Source organism: Diabrotica virgifera, chromosome 2, assembly GCF_917563875.1.
Source record: "Diabrotica virgifera virgifera chromosome 2, PGI_DIABVI_V3a".
Classification (NCBI taxonomy): domain Eukaryota; kingdom Metazoa; phylum Arthropoda; class Insecta; order Coleoptera; family Chrysomelidae; genus Diabrotica; species Diabrotica virgifera.
In genome coordinates this window covers 10166154-10182781 of record NC_065444.1, presented here as the reverse complement: position 1 = coordinate 10182781, position 16628 = coordinate 10166154, and the positions used below count along the sequence as shown (strand labels likewise).

The 16628-nt window shown below is 32.5% G+C and overlaps 1 protein-coding gene across 1 annotated transcript in view; it reads right to left on the bottom strand.

The window, feature by feature from the left end:
- LOC126879950 (dnaJ homolog subfamily C member 13) overlaps positions 1–16628 on the bottom strand; it is a 91934-nt gene that overhangs the window by 56536 nt on the left and 18770 nt on the right. The window contains exons 5-11 of the mRNA XM_050643342.1: positions 14144–14398; positions 13344–13593; positions 12982–13154; positions 9723–9930; positions 4059–4214; positions 3488–3742; positions 2738–3115 (exon numbers count right to left, since the gene is read on the bottom strand). Of these exons, the coding sequence (XP_050499299.1) occupies positions 2738–3115; positions 3488–3742; positions 4059–4214; positions 9723–9930; positions 12982–13154; positions 13344–13593; positions 14144–14398 (1675 nt within the window). The remainder of the gene's footprint in view (positions 1–2737; positions 3116–3487; positions 3743–4058; positions 4215–9722; positions 9931–12981; positions 13155–13343; positions 13594–14143; positions 14399–16628) is intronic.

Below are 16628 nucleotides of genomic sequence, written 5' to 3'. Positions count from 1 at the left end.
CCCTGAGCCTGAGATGGGCCCCTCGAAAGTGTCAAAAATAGCCCTTTTTAACTTATATTTGAAGAGCTATATCTTAAAGCATCTCTTTGATCGATTTTAGCGCACAAGGTCTCATGTTTCTTTTTATAATGTCAATTTATTGATGATGCATCGCAAAAAAATATAATTTATTTTGTTGAAGAACGAGAAGAAAACTTACAAAATTTTATGACTTTCAACTAATTATCAAAATTTAACTAAGACAGGAATAAAAATGTAGAAACCGGCATATGAAAGGGTTTTTAATTACATTTCAAACGAGCATTTGTAAATTAAAATACGTCTGTGTAGGAAACAGAGGTTGAACCTTGCAAAATGGACACAAGTCTGGTTTTATTTTTGTTCTGGTATATCAAGGGGGTGCTATTATGAGACTAACTTTTTCTTAAAAAATTTCGCCCCGGAATCCCCCTTTTCACCCCTTTAAAGGGGGTAATTTGTGGTTTTGCAAAAAATTTACTTAATAGTAAAATGAAGAGGACTATATTTCCTACTATTTATTTCCCGACAGCATATGGCTGTCACCCACCGTTTGGCGGGGGTGGCGCCCCAAAGTTGACAAATTAAAAAAAAATGTTTTTAAAAAAAATTATTTTTCCCTGTTATGAAAATTTAGAAGAAAACCTGCGTCGATTAATCACAAATAAGTGGCTGATTTTTTGGTATAGGTTTCATTAAATGGCAATTGCAATTTTTTTAATTACAGGGTGATACGTTATAAAAACCCCCTTTTTATCCCACCTGAACCGCCTATGCTAAAGTAAAAAAAACTTTCAGCGATTATCCATGTACTGGTGTTATTTACAAATTTCTATAATGCACCCCAATTTTTTTCCGGAACCACCCAAAAAAAAGGAGAATTAATAAAGAAAGTGATTTTCTTGGAATCTTTCACACACCATTTCCTTTATTAAAATACTTCATATTATCATTTTGTACACGTTCTTATTACCCATGCATGGATACCAAAAGCGATTTCTTGATGCAATCCCTATAGCCAAAAAAAAAATAAATAAAGGGGGGGTTGAAAAAAAATTTTTTTTTTTTTGCTTTTTGACCCATATGGACATATGCTCCATCAATAGCGGTTTTCATAAATATATATCATTATTGCAACATCCCTGCGAAAACTACCCCTATCCTTGAAAATAAACTGCAGAGACTACCCCTATCACTTGGAGAGCATGTTTTTACGATTTTCTCATTACGGCACAGTGGCGCCGTAAACCTCAGAAATGTTTTGGCGAGCTCCAGTTTTTGTTTTTTTTTTCGTCACCTATTCATTTTATTGATAACATGCTTATGGAAAATAAAAGAACACACTGTCTGATACACATTATTACCTATGCATATTTTATTTTCTTTTCACCCTAAAGCCACAGTGGTGGTCCAAAATCAATTTTTGATTATTTTCTTTATTAATTCTCGTTTTTTTTTGGGTGGTTCCGGGGAAAATATAGGGGTGCATTATACAAATTTGTAAATAACACCAGTACATGGATAATCGCTGAAAGTTTTTTTACTCTAGCATAGGCGGTTCAGATGGTAAAAAAGGGGTATTTTAAAATGTAACACCCTGTAATTAAAAAATTTGCAATTGCCCTTAAATGAAACCTATACCAAAAAATCAGCCACTTATTTGTGATGAATCGACGCAGGTTTTCTTCTAAATTTTCATAACAGTTAGGGAAAAATAATTTTTTTAAAAGACATTTTTTTAAATTTGTCAACTTTTGGGCGCCACTCCCGCTAAACGGTGGGTGATAGACATATGCTGTCAGGAAATAAATAGTAGGAAATATTATAGTCCTCTTCATTTTACTACTAAGTAAATTTTTTGCAAAACGTAGAGGAAGGGCTTTTTCGCAAAAACCACAAATTACCCCCTTTAAAGGGGTGAAAGGAGGGGTTCCGGGGCGAAATTTTTTAAGAAAAAGTTAGTCTCGCAATAAGCACCCCTTGATATACCAGAAAAAAAATAAAACCGGACTTGTGTCCATTTTGCGAGGTTCAACCTCTCTTTCCTACACTAATTCGTAGATGCAGCTGTTTAAAAATAGCCAGTTTTTCAAAAATTGCATGTTTTATCATTTATAAACAGATACTTAGTACTTTTTCGTGACAATCTCAAATTGCATAAATTTAGGTAAAGGTAGTTCTATGTATATCTACAACAATCTCTACTTATTGTATTTGTTCGCCAGAGTCTATAACTTTTTTTGACCGCCTAAAAATTGAGCTTTTTGCTTCATAAGTAAACCAACACAGATGCTCTTTAATGATTTTTCTTATCTGTCATAATATGATCATTCCGCAATATTAGAACTCAACGAATTATAAAAATAGATAACAAAACAAATTTTAAGCGTTTAAGGAAGCCTTTAGGTGGTCAAGAACCTATGGCAGTTTTAATTTTAACTTTATTTTGACGTGTTAAATACAAATATAGGCTATTTTTGGCCTTTTTGAGGAGCATATATCTGGCCCAGAGGCACCTAGAGGGATAAAAAAATAGCTATTGGCTACATAAAAAATAGCTATAGACAATTTTTTTGGGTACAAAAATATGTATATACAAAAATTTGGTAAAAATCCGCGGACCCCCCCTACAAAAGTGGTACCATTGTGATTTGTGCCGTGGGAAAAAATAGCACATTTTGTGTTTAAGTACGTATATCCAAGTATTCAATACCCTTACCTTATGGTTCCATATCAAATTAGGTAGGGAATGGTCCCTATTGAAATTCCAATAAAAAAGCGGCCAATTGGATTCCGCTTTCTTCCTCTCCCTCCTTCTCCTCAAAACAATCGGTCGTTCTTTGATCTTCTCCTCTCGTTTCAGCTGAATACCTACGGTGGTTCCCCAATGCTGTAAAGCTAGATTGGTATAATGTTCGACTCTTTTTTCCATAAGCTTAAGTTGTCTTTCTACGGCTACCCAGTTCGGGTTTCTTTTTGTCTTGTTCGCATGATCTTGGGCTAACTTGAGGTTATCTCTGTTGTTTAACATCTCTTGTTCGACCGCATCTTTCGGTATTTGATCTTGTGAGTCCAAAAATGCTATCAATCCCGTAGGCTGAAAACAGAAAATAGAAGAATAATGTTGCTACACGTTAAAATTAATCTCAGCCTAAGCTAAGAGATTTTGGCAGAACTGTTGTGCCCCATCCCCCCTACAGTCCGGACTTAGTATCAAGTGATTATCACTTATTACAAACATTAAAGGAACATTTGGGTAGCTTAAGCTTCAGTGCCGATGATGAAGTCAAGGAAGAGGTTACTTAAGTCCTCAAAGGAATGGCGGTAGAATTCTATAGCATAGAAATAGAAAAGTTGGAGCATCGTCTGCAAAATAGTTTACAGACAACATGATTAGCGTGAAAATGTCATGTTTTTATCAATTTACTCAAACATGAAACAAAGATAAAGCTCAACGAATATAACTTACCATTATCCTCTTCAATAAACCCATGGCAATAGGATTCCCTGTAACCCAAAGGCCGATTAGATGTCTAGACAACTGTCTATGCGTCAGCAGTCTGCCGTCTGTTCCTTGAGTGTAGAGAGCGGCCAAAAGATGTCGTGGTAAAGCTCCTTCGGCAAGGGCCAAGTTTTGCATTTTTTCCGCTACATCGGACTCTCCTTCTTCGATGATCGAACGCATGACTAGGCCAGCTCCTTTTACTATCGCCATTGATGGATGCTAAAATCAAAAAAAGCATTTAACATTATTTCTCCTCCTTCCATCTACCTATCTACAAAAAAGGAGATAGAAAAAATTGAATGCTCCTAATGAGCAACATCTGTAAAAGGCCTTTAAAGATACATCTCTTCCTGTAGGTCCCACAAGAAAAATCGAGTGGTGTCAAATCTGGAGACCGAGGAGGCCAGAAAATTTCAGAAACCCGATGTATAACTCTTCCTTTAAACCGATTTTCAATGTATTTCCTTATATCTAAACTACTGTCACATACTTAATTCTTAAATCGTTAAAATGTTTGTAAACAAGAAAGATTTACCTGAAACAAACGAAACAACATCCTTCCTCTTTCGGAAACCATTTCCAAAAGAGTGTCGAAGTGTTTTCCGTCCGTCGTTTCGCTGTATGGTACACACAAAGCGAACGTTAAAAAATCCAACATGGCCGATACGATCAAGGCACCAGTACCAACTGCCTAAAATAAAAATAATTTTATTAGTTGTATAACTAATGTATTACTAATAATTATTAATAGTTATTTTAACTCGTAATAAAAAAATGTTCCGTGGTTGTGGTTGGATGCGTGTGATAACTTTATTGTCCACGAAAACAAATAAAATAATATCAAATAAAACGTAAAACAACAAACTGTCAATAATATATTTATTTCGGTAAAAGGCGTGCTTGTGCTTAGTTCTCGGAGAGGGTGTGTTATTCTTTCCCGGCCGAAGGCTTGTAACTGACTGAATTCATTAGTTTTGTCAGCTGGTAGTTTCAGATGTGAATGCATTTAAAACTGATTTATAGGGCTTTTCATCGATTGTCATTTGTTTCGGGCTTCTGTCATATTTTGTATAATCTGTGTATAATATTAACATACACGGATTATACGACATATGACAGAAGCTCGAAACAAATGACTGTGAATGAAAAGCCCTATTGCTCGGTCTGAATGATGTGATTAGAAACGGTATTTTGTTTCGTATACATAAAACTGAAAAGAGGTTTGGGCCATTAATTTTATACATATGGATTTGTATATTATGAGCGGAAAAATGTAAATTTTAAATGAGCCGTATTATTTTGTTTAGGGAGAAAAGTTATTAAAAATTAATAATTAAAATTAGTAATTGAAAAATAGTAATTGTAGCTTTTCGCTACAAATGATTTATTATCTCTTCATACTACTCCCGGACAGGCAGAAATATTTTCCTGAGCACTTTCCTTTCAAAAATTGTCAGGGCATCTTACTCTCTCTTCGGCAGTGTTCATGTTTCACAATCATAGTTCACAATGGGTCTTATTAGCGTTTTGTACCATTGCATCTTCGAATAGGGAACTTGCATAAAACAAAATTGGAAAAAAATGTTATAAATCACAACAGAACATAATTTAAAACATGTATCAATGATAAAAAAGTTTTGTTTGTCTTTCATTTTTCCCCTAAAGACGATTAAAAATTCAAATTATTCCAGCCAGCAAAAAACGCGTCGTGACGTCATATGGTTTTGCATTTACATTTTACACCAAAAAGTAAACAAAATTAATTAGACATTATAAACGTCAGTAAAAAATACAGTTATGTGACGTTAAAAGTGTTTTTGTTCGTTTGAACTATTCATAGAAAATTTTTACTTTTACAAAATGGTTTTATTTTCAATAGTAAACCTTCTTTTCTTTCCTTCAAAAACTGTATCAAACTCCAATCTCAACAAACTGGTATATATTATTACAACGACATACGATAAATGTCACACTGTGTCTAGGTACACGCTAACGTGTACGCAAATAAAAAAGTTAGGTACACGCTTAAACGTCATCAAGTCAGTGACGTCATTATTTAGCGTGTACTATGACTGGGTTTTTTGGTACACGCTAATTTGAGCCGCGTGTATGCTGTGGTATTAAGTATCTGTAAGTATCGCGAGTGTCAGAGTGTGGTTAGAATTTGTCTAATCGCGTTATGTTTACACTTTAATATTGATTTGTAAAGAGTTTCCTTATTTTTTACTTGTTTAGTGTTTTTTTTTTTAATTAACTATATGGAGTGTGAACAATTATTTAGTTCTTTTAATGAGTTTAACAACATTCTAAAACAGTATGAAAAAGATAAGAGACAAAAATTCGTGATTAACGGTAGCAGAAGTAATAAGATAAAATATACGGGGCGAGTGATTAGTGTGATAAAGCTCAGTAGATCCGCTATAGTAATAGATAGCAATAAAAGTTAGTATCAAAAATTTTAGCAAACTTTGAGCTTCATATTACAAAATTACTAAAATTAGTTAGAATGTTACAGGGCGTTCGATAATATACTGGCGGACCAAACTTATGTTTTCTAAATGGAACACCCTATATTTTAGAAATCTTCTTAACTTCCATATCACAAAAATATAAAGGTTTATTATGTTATACAGGATATTTACAAAGTTATAACCAATTTTCTATGAAAATCGTAACAAGTTCAACTCCCTGTATAAATAAAAATAAACACCAAATAAACTGGTATAATTAACTTACGTATAAAAATTATTTTAGCAGTATTTTGTATATATCATGTTAACTAATATTTATTTTGCTAACCTGAATATATACTTTTATATGCATATTGTTTTATTACAATTAAGTTTGAAACATCTGAATAGTTTTGCTTCCCTTCCCCTTCCCTTAATAAAAATATTTTCTATCAAACAAACAACAAACACTAAAAATATCAAAATAGCGTGTACCAAAATATAAAGTCACCGCGCACGCTAAATAATGACGTCACTGGCTTGATGAAGTTTAATTCGCGTGTACCTAACTTTTTTATTTGCGTACACGTTAGCGTGTACCTAGACACAGCGTAAATGTCATTAGAATATAAATATTTTTCCTTTATTACCCTACGACGAGCTGGCCAAATACCCAAGTAGGTGGAGGCCAATAAACTAAAGAAGGAAAAGAAGAATATACCTAAATATAACGCTGTGTCTAGGTACACGCTAACGTGTACGCAAATAAAAAAGTTAGTGTCAGAGTGTTGGAATTTGTTTAATTGCGTTGTGTTTATACTTTAATTTAAATATTGATTAGTAAAAAGATTTCTTATTTTTTATTTGTTTAGTGTTTGTTTTTAAATTAACTATGCAGTGTGGACAATTATTTAGTTGTTCTAATGAGTTTAACAACATTTTAAAACAGTATGAAAAATTTAAGAGACTATAAATTAATATATATTTTTTTAGTTATAAGTGAAATACAGTATTTAGTATTACAATATAGTACAATATGTTACAATTTAGTATATACAATATTTAGTATTACCGTCCAAAATTAAAATAAAAGGAAGACCTAAAGCTTTCACAATAATAATTAACTTGTTATGAAGCTATTTCCTTGTGGCATTTTTGTAATCAACTATTCTAAATGGGAACTAAGCCACAATTTAACTAAAAAAATGATGTTATTAACGTTTCAACGTCTAAATCGGACGTCGTTGTCAAAATACAAAATATTATTAAATTAAACAAAAATGTTCTTGCTTAGTAAAAAATTTTTTCTAATAATTAATTTAATCTGACTAATTTTTGTATTTTGACAATGACATCCGATTTGGACGTCGAAACGTTAATAAAATCATTTTTTAGTTAAATTGTGGCTCATTTCCCATTTAGAATAGTTGATTATAATAATTAACTTACGTATAAAAATTATTTTAGCAATATTTTGTACGTGTCATGTCAACTAAATACATATATTTATTTTGCTAACCTAAATATATACTTTTATTATATACATTGATTTATTACAATTAAGTTTGAAACATCTGAATAGTTCTGCTTCCCTTCCCTTAACAAATATTTTTCTATCAAACAAACACTAAACATATCAAAATAGCATGTATTTACCAAATTATACAGTCACTGCGTACGTTAAATAATGACGTCACTGGCTTGATGAAGTTTAATTCGCGTGTATGTACCTAACTTTTTTATTTGCGTACACGTTAGCGTTTACCTAGACAGAGCGAAATATAACCATAATAATAACTAATGTAAAACTAGGTGACGTCACGGGCCGTTCGAACTACTTTAAAATACCGAAGACTTTAAATTTGTACTTTTAAGTTATTATGAGGTTTTGAAGCGTGAAATTTAGGAAATCTTATTTTTATACAAAACTGAACATTATTATGTAATAAAAAAAATGTGCAAGTTCCCTATTCTGCCCTAGTATTTTAGAAGTTTTTTTTTATTTTTGTAATATGCCCTGTTTCCTTTGCTTATTCTTTTCTTTATTTCTGCACATTCATGAAACAAATAATTTACCTTTAGACGAAACCCTTAGTTTAGATTTGACCGAGGGCCGCAATTTTATGTAGCTATTAGGATTATTGATGTCGATATTTGTCCTTTTTTTAGTAAGTAATAAATAATTTTTTCAAGTTTATTTTTTTGATGATTTTATTTTATTGACGACATAACTTTTTTGCATTATATAGTTAAACATGTAAATTTCAATAGTTTTGCTTGTGGTAATTATTTGGTATGTTTTATGACGATTTTGAGTCCTTTATAGATCTCTGGTTAAGATTTATTGATGTCCAATCATATTACAGTTGTCTAGAATTCAGTATTTCTTGTCTCTTTTTGGTCAAACTGTTATCTATTTGATATTTTCCTATTAGTCGTGTTCATACCCACCCCATTGACGCTCCCGAGAACGAGCAATGAGGCCTTCGTATTGCTCTTGCATACGATAGGCTTATTATCACCTACTCATTCTTTGTCCAAGTAGGGATAATTATTCTAGTTATACAGGGTGTCCCGGAAAATAGTGCGTTCCTTAAAGGTATGGGTAGAATGCACCATTTAAAAGAAAACTTTCTTATAATTTTTTTTCTAAAGTCGTCTGTTGCCTCAAAAAAAATAAAATAATGTCTTTTACTAAAATTTACACTTGGCAACACGGCAGTTTTATATTTTAACATAGCGAAGATATTTAAGATTGTAAACACAAACAGTCATGTCATAATTACCTGTAACCCGAGAATACATCGTATTGTTGTGGTATTGTCATGATTTCGATGGCAAGTATCATGTTAATTAAGTAATACCTATAATAATAGTATACCTATAATAATTAGTGCAAGATTTAGGTACACCAAGGCGATTTACCTCGAAGTTTAAGGATTTGTAGATGGTTTCAAAACAAAATGTGTAAAGGGTTGTGTGCAGATAAAGCTTGTTTTACGAGGAATTGTGTTTGTGTGTTTTACTTTAATAATGCCAAAAGTATTAATGTATGGGCTGGGATTATTAGTAGTCATCTGATTGAACCACTCGAACTTCCCAGAAGATTGAATGGAGAAGTGTAATACTCAAATTTTTTGTAACATGTTCTACCGATAGATAAGTACTTCTTGAAGACGTAGCTTGATTGAGTTGATTGTAATAAAAAATTTTCATGTAAGTTAAAACACTATACAAACCTTATTTATTAGATATTTAATAAACACAAATATTATGCTGTTTTTCTATCACTGTTATCAGTATTTTATCAATACATAATATTATGCCTAATGGTCGATGATTCATGATAGTTGAGTTCGAGTAAAATTATTTTTACACAGAAGAAGGAACGCAGCGTTGCCGGCTGTATTTGAATTTCTGTGGACATTAATGAAATGCATTAAAATTAATAAATTATTTTTTTGAAAACTGTTGACTTTACAAAAAAAATTTATCAGACTTTTTTGCTCTAAATGGTGCACTTAGCCCGTACCTTGAAGGAACGCACTATTTTCCGGGACACCCTGTATAGTTATATACATAGAATGGCGACCTGATCGTTATAATTACTCTTTTAGATTTTCTTCGTTTGTAGTTTACTTATACTCCATTTCTTCTTATACCCCAGAGCGTTTTTACGTCAGTTCTACACACCTGTATTAATATGTTTTTCGAAACGAAGCAACTTTACATAAACCGTCGATACTTACAATATGTTGAGTCCACATGTTCAAAAGACTGTCTAGGAAGGGCTTGGTTTGTAACAACGACGACTTGTTGAGTTGTTCCTGTCTTAAATCGTAATCATCATGCATCGGATGCATCAATGCGCAAATGACATCTATAGCAGCTTGAGTCACGGCATAATCATCTCTTTTCAATGCTGCAATAACTTTGTGTCCTATGGCTTCCCTAAAACTGTGAGAAAATATTGTAAAACAACTCTTAGTCCCACACAAAAATGTGTTTGATAGTTTACTTACAAGAGATTAAAAGCTTACTTATAAGAGATTAAAAGCCGCATAAAAATAGCAAGGGCAAAATTTGTGAAAATGAAACATCTATTATGTAGAAAGTAACAAAAAAGAAAAACTTCTGTTGGAATGAAAGTAAATAGGATGATAAACTCCAACAGAAGTAAGAAAAAGATGAAAGAAACTAATGTGTAACTAAATGGGAACAAAAATGAAAATAAAAAGAAAATAGCTTATCATTGGAGAGGCTGAAGTCATAAAAATTACTACTTTGCAGTAGTATTATGTAGGGGGAGAATGATAAGATGAATGGAGTGATGAATAAATAATAGGTATATGAATAGACATAAGCAAACTGAATGGAGTTGGCTAGCAAGAGATGCAAGAGAACGACTACTTGACACACAAGGATGGATACGGCCAATTTTCATGATTGTCGAAGACAGTAAATCAAAATAGATAGTAGTTATTTTTAATAAATATTTATTTATTTTGTATATCATTTATTCTTGTTTCATTATATTTATATTTACTGAGTTAATATATTTGACAGCAGTGTGAGATACCTGGGAAAATGATCGACTATCATTTTCTTGGCGCTCATGATTTGTTAGTGTTATTTAATTTGTTCTTCTTTATCAATTATTCTTCTTTATCTAATTTCAGTACATGATTCTTATTGTAGTATTTACCTTTTCTTAGTTATCATCACTATCTACTTTGAACTACCGTCTTCGAAAGGCATGCAAATTGGCCGTATCCATCCTTAAGTGTCAAGTTGTCATTCTCTTGCATCTCTTGCTAGCCTACTCTATTCAGTTTGCATATGTCTCTTCATACTTTTATTATCAGTCCATCTATTTCTGTATCTTATCATTTTCCCCCTCTACTAATACTACTGCAAAAGTAGTATTTTATTACTTCAGCTTCTTCAACGTAGAAGGCATTCATTTTGATACACTAAGGCCCGGTACTTTATGTCTCCGTTAACAGCCGATTAGATAACCGGGGTTTAATCGGGACTACTTTAGGGTCTCTTGCGTTGTAATAAATGCAATTATAATTATTATTATACTTATTTATAATTATAATAATACTTGTAATTAAATTTATTACAACGCAAGAGACCCTAAAGAGGTCCCGATTAAACCCCCGTTAACTAACCGGCTGTTAACGGAGACATAAAGTACCGGGCCTTAGAATTAGTCCATGTGGTGAGACCGCTCCCGTCTGAAAAAAATTTCTGATTCGGTTTCTTTGTGGATTTCTATTCAAAAATGTCCCCTTTAAACAAATCTGAAGGGTACCGGGCGGAATTTTTGGGCAGAAATTGTTTAAACAATTTTTTTAAACAAATACATAAGATCATGTTTTTTTGCTCTGGGACATATATTTTTAGATTTATTCTGTCAATCTAAACAAGAAAGGTATCTTGTAATTTTTCTCAGAAATTGATAGTTTTGGAGTTATAGGCGATTTAAAATCTGAAAAATGCGAAAATACGCATTTTCGAAGCTTAAAAACTCATATTTAAATTAGTATTTTTGAGGTTGCCAGATACTTAGATTGAAGACTGAACATTCAGCTTCAAGAGTCTGAAGAGTGATCACGTCCAACTTTAATTTATACCGTTGTTTTTAATTGTTAAATATGCGTGTTTATCCGATTTTTTTGCCGGTGAGGAGCGCTCCGTTTCAAAAATCTCCTATTTTCATTCGAAAAATATTTTTTCTAGATTCTTTGGGACATTCTAAATAAAATAAGTTTCTTGACATTTTTCTCAAAAGTTAATAGTTTTTAAGTTATAAGCGATTGAAAATCCGAAAAATGACAAAAAACGCATTTTCGGATTTTAAATCGCTTATAACTTAAAAACTATTAACTTTTGAGAAAAATGTCAAGAAACTTATTTTATTTAGAATGTCCCAAAAAATCTAGAAAAAATATTTTTCGGAGGCAAATAGGAGATTTTTGAAACGGAGCGCGCAGCACCGGCAAAAAAATCGGATAATCACGCATATTTAACAATTAAAAAACAACGGTATAAATTAAAGTTAGACGCGATCATTCTTCAGAATCTGGAAGCTGAATATTTAGTCTTCAATTTAAGTATCTGGCAACCTCAAAAATACTAATTTAAATATGAGTTTTTAAGTCTCGAAAATGCGTACTTTTGCATTTGTCAGATTTTAAATCGCCTATAACTCGAAAACTATCAATTTTTGAGAAAATTTACAAGATACCTTTCTTGTTCAGAATCACCGACAAAACTCAAATATATATGTTCCGGAACAAAAAAACGTGATCTTTTGTATTTGTTTAAAAAAATTGTTTAAACAATTTCTGCCCAAAAATTCCGCCCGGCACCCTTCAGATTTGTTTAAAGGGGACATTTTTGAATAGGAATCCACAAAGAAACCGAATCAGAAATTTTTCCAGACGGGAGCGGTCTCACCACATGGACTAAATCTGTTTTCTTTGTATACTTCTGTGAAGTTTATCATCTTCTTTACTTTCACTCCAACAGAAGTTTTCTTTATTGTTACATTGGCGCCCAACGTGGGGCCAACGTAGAGACCTAAGAATGGATCTAAAGATAAGGTTGTTGCTCTGCTACGTTTTTACAACTTTGCTCTAAGGATCTGAGGCCTGTACATTAAAGCAAATATATATTAAGAAATTGGAAGCTTTTGAGCGTTGGTGTTATCGAAGAATGCTACGAATATCATGGGTAGACAAAATTAGCAATATTAAAGTCCTTGATAGAGTTAATAAGAGGGAATACAGACAATTAAGAGGCGGAAGCTTGAATATTTCGGTCATATAGTAAGAGATCCTCGTTATGGTCTGCTGCGTTTGATTATAGAGGGCAAATTAAAAAATATGTAGGAAGAAGACGAACCTCCTTGTTACGAAATCTAAGGGAATGGTTTAGTCTGTTTGATATCCAACCTTCGATAGAAGATGGAACCTTAAGAAAAAGAAGTTTACTTACCCAGGTAATTTTGTAAATGATGCGTATCCTACTTTGCTGGCTACAAGACGTCTTAGTGCTTGGAACTGAGCTTCCAATTCGACTAAACTAATGGTTTTTTGGTCACCTTCCTTTGATACTAATGATTGCAGTACGCCTGTGATAAGTTTTTCTTTATTTTCTGAAAATATACCCTAGAAGAAAAAATTACAATGAAGTAAATGAACTTGAAAAAAATTGACGAGATCTATGTCCAACAGTGGACGAAATCAGATCCTGTATGATGATGAAATATGTATATAGCCCATTTATGCAACCAGTGTTTCAATTGGTAGACAAATTACCTAAGTTTATGTTTCAAAAACCTTATTGTAATTCCTTACCTCTTGTGTTATGCTGTATAGAAGCCCGCTGTAAGGAATATTACTGTTAAACCTCCTCAAACATTGCGAAAAGGGTTTGGAAGGTGGTGGATTCATGAGTAACTTTAGGTGTAAACTTTCTGCTTCTTCGTCTACGGGTATGCTCAGAGGACTTAACCTCAACCCCCTATCAGTGGCAACCATCGTCACATGCACATCTTTATTACCTGCAGCTCTAACACCATCTAACAATGAGGCTAATAGTGAATCTCTAAAATGTTTAATATACAAATTAATAGTCCCTTCTCCCTGTGCAGTAGCGGATCCATGGAGAGGGAAAATGGGGAAAGTCCCCCCACCCCAAGGTTCAAAATTAAATCCCTAAGGCAATGTCTAGATCCGCCACTGCGTAAAGCAAGCTAAACCATAGCTAGTGCCATGTTTTTCTATATTAACATAAACTTTTGTAATACAAATGTGATTATATTGTCCTAAAATGTTAACTAGTTTTGATGGGAAATAAGCCACAATTTTACTAAAAAAAAAATGATTTTATTAACGTTTCGACGTCCAAATCGGATGCGGTTGTCAAAATACAATTTTTTTTATTTTGACAACGGCATCCGATTTGGACGTCGAAACGTTAATAACATCATTTTTTTAGTAAAATTGTGGCTTATTTCCCATCAAAACTAGTTAATTATAAAAATGCCACAAGAAAATAGTTTCAGAATAACCATCCTAAAATGTTCACATCCTAAAGTGGCTAAAGGTTCCAAACCAAGGCCAAAAACAAAACAAAACAAAAATAAATAACTTACCTATCAGTTGTAGTGTATGTTCTAGTCTGCCCATTTAGATACTCAATGGAAAAGAGTTGCAGATTACTGTTATCTCTTACGAGAGCGAAAATATTGTTTAACGGTTGTAGAGTACAAATACTGTAGGTTTGTGGATCTCTTTCTAATATACAGTGCTCCGAGAGACACAGCGTTCTTCTAACAGGTTCGTTATGTCTAGCTTTTTGAATTTTGTACACGGAGAATTCAGATACAGCAGTAATGTACTCATCATCACTAAAACAAAAGCATAATCATTGAAACTGATAAATGTTCTGAAAGATGATAACTTCGACATGGAAGGGCAAATATTATGGGGACAAGTGAGCAGAAAAAAAAAGAAGATATGACTCGAATTGTGGAAAGAAATTTATTGGTTCTTTAAAAGACAATCTGCTGGCTTTTGCACTGTCTTGTCAAGAGGTTCCCTACTAGAGGATCTACTTTAAAAGGAACAAGACTTAAGTCAGTAAAAGCTTTGAAAGAGAAAGCGACTCCTCTTAAAGCAGCTGAGAGAGGAAGACTCCCAGTTAGTGATGTGGAAAAAGGAACTATTCGTTACAAAGTACTCGTTACTTACGAATACCGAAAGTAACGATTACTATACAGAGAAGCAAATCGTTACTTTGATTACTCTGATTACTTCGTTACTTCGTACCAATCGTATCAGAGCTAGTAACGACTATTGTATCTACTTTGATTACTTTGATTACTCTGATTACTTCGTTACTTCATACCAATCATATTAGAGCGAGTAACGACTATTGTATATACTTTGATTACTTTGATTACTCTGATTATTTCGTACCAATCATAACAGAGCGAGTAACGACTATTGTATCTACTTTGATTAATTTGATTAGTCTGATTACTTCATACTTCGTGAAGGTCGTTATTATATCTATATAAAATACCTACCTATTGAGAAATACGATTCTAGATATGATTACCGGTACTCAAATGCAAAAGTAACAAAAGTAAACATAGTAATCAAATCATTTTTATCCCTTAAACAGATTGGTGAAGGTCGTTGTTATATCGGAATACCTATACAAACCTACCTACTGAGAAATACGATTCTCGATATGACTACCGGTACTCAAATACAAAAGTAACAAAAGTAATTCTAGTAATCAAATCATTTTTATCCCTTAAACAGATCGGTGAAGGTCGTTGTTATATCGGAATACCTATACAAAATACCTACCTACTGAGAAATACGATTCTCGATATGATGACTGGTACTCAAATACAAAAGTAATCATAGTAATCAAAGTAACGAATATTGTGTGTAAATGATTACTTTATACAAAATACCTACCTACTGAGAAATATGATTCTCGATATGATTACCGGTTCTCAAATACAAAAGTAACAAAAGTAATCATAGTAATCAAAGTAACGAATACTGTAAATGATTACTTTATACAAAAGTAACGATTTGTAACGAATACTCCAAAGTAACTATAATCAACATCACTACTCCCAGTGTTCTTTCCAATAAACTGAAATCTATATATGTAGCATCATAGGGGCAAAAGATATTAAAGCTGAAAATATGTAAATAAGTATGACATGAATATATAATTTATTGCGGTGTTAGTTCTGGTTATTTAAGGAGGGGTATGGTGTGAAATCAACATTGCAAGCACATTTTTGTGAATTTTTTTTTGAAACTATGGTAGAAATATGTCATTTTAAAATTAAATAAACACCTTCATTATAATTCAAACAATATTCAAAAAAAAATTTCAAGCAAAATATTGACAAATAGGCCAACGGTGGCAATTTTTTATGGGCACCTCCAAAAAACTTGATTTGTGGTGGACATCAGAACTCATCATTGTATTATGCGAATCAAAAAATTGAAAAAGATTTTATTAGCTTCTGAGTTTGTCGAGGTAACGCTGTCGAGTTTTTTTAAATATTATTAAGGATATTCGAGTTTTTGGTATCCCTCAGAAGTCAAAATAACGAAATATTTTGTAAAAATTGGGTGAAATTCAACATATTTATTATTGTTAAACAAAAAATAAGCATAAAACAAAAAAGATCTCGACAGCGTTACCTTACGAAATATCTAAAGAAAATCTATGCAAAATTTCAGGTGGATTGGTCAAGTAGTTTTTGAGTTACAATATCCGCCACGTTTGAAAAAAGCAGTTTTGACAAAAACGTGTTTAAAATTTTGACAACTTTTATTTTCATTTTCTGTTTTGTGTGTCAAATCGTTAAGTGATGCACACCGGAATATGTTTTTGAATCGCGTAGTTTTTTTTTATTAACTCCTTGAGAGATCTGCAATCTGCCTATTAGGCAATAAGCGTTTTTTCTGACAATGAAGCTGATGACATGTAGAGTATTATTCGAATGTTATTCTAAGTTAAACATTGTTGGTATGATTTTACAATAATTTGCCTTAAGGGGGGGGGGTATGGTTTGAAATATTTAATTTTTTTTATTATTT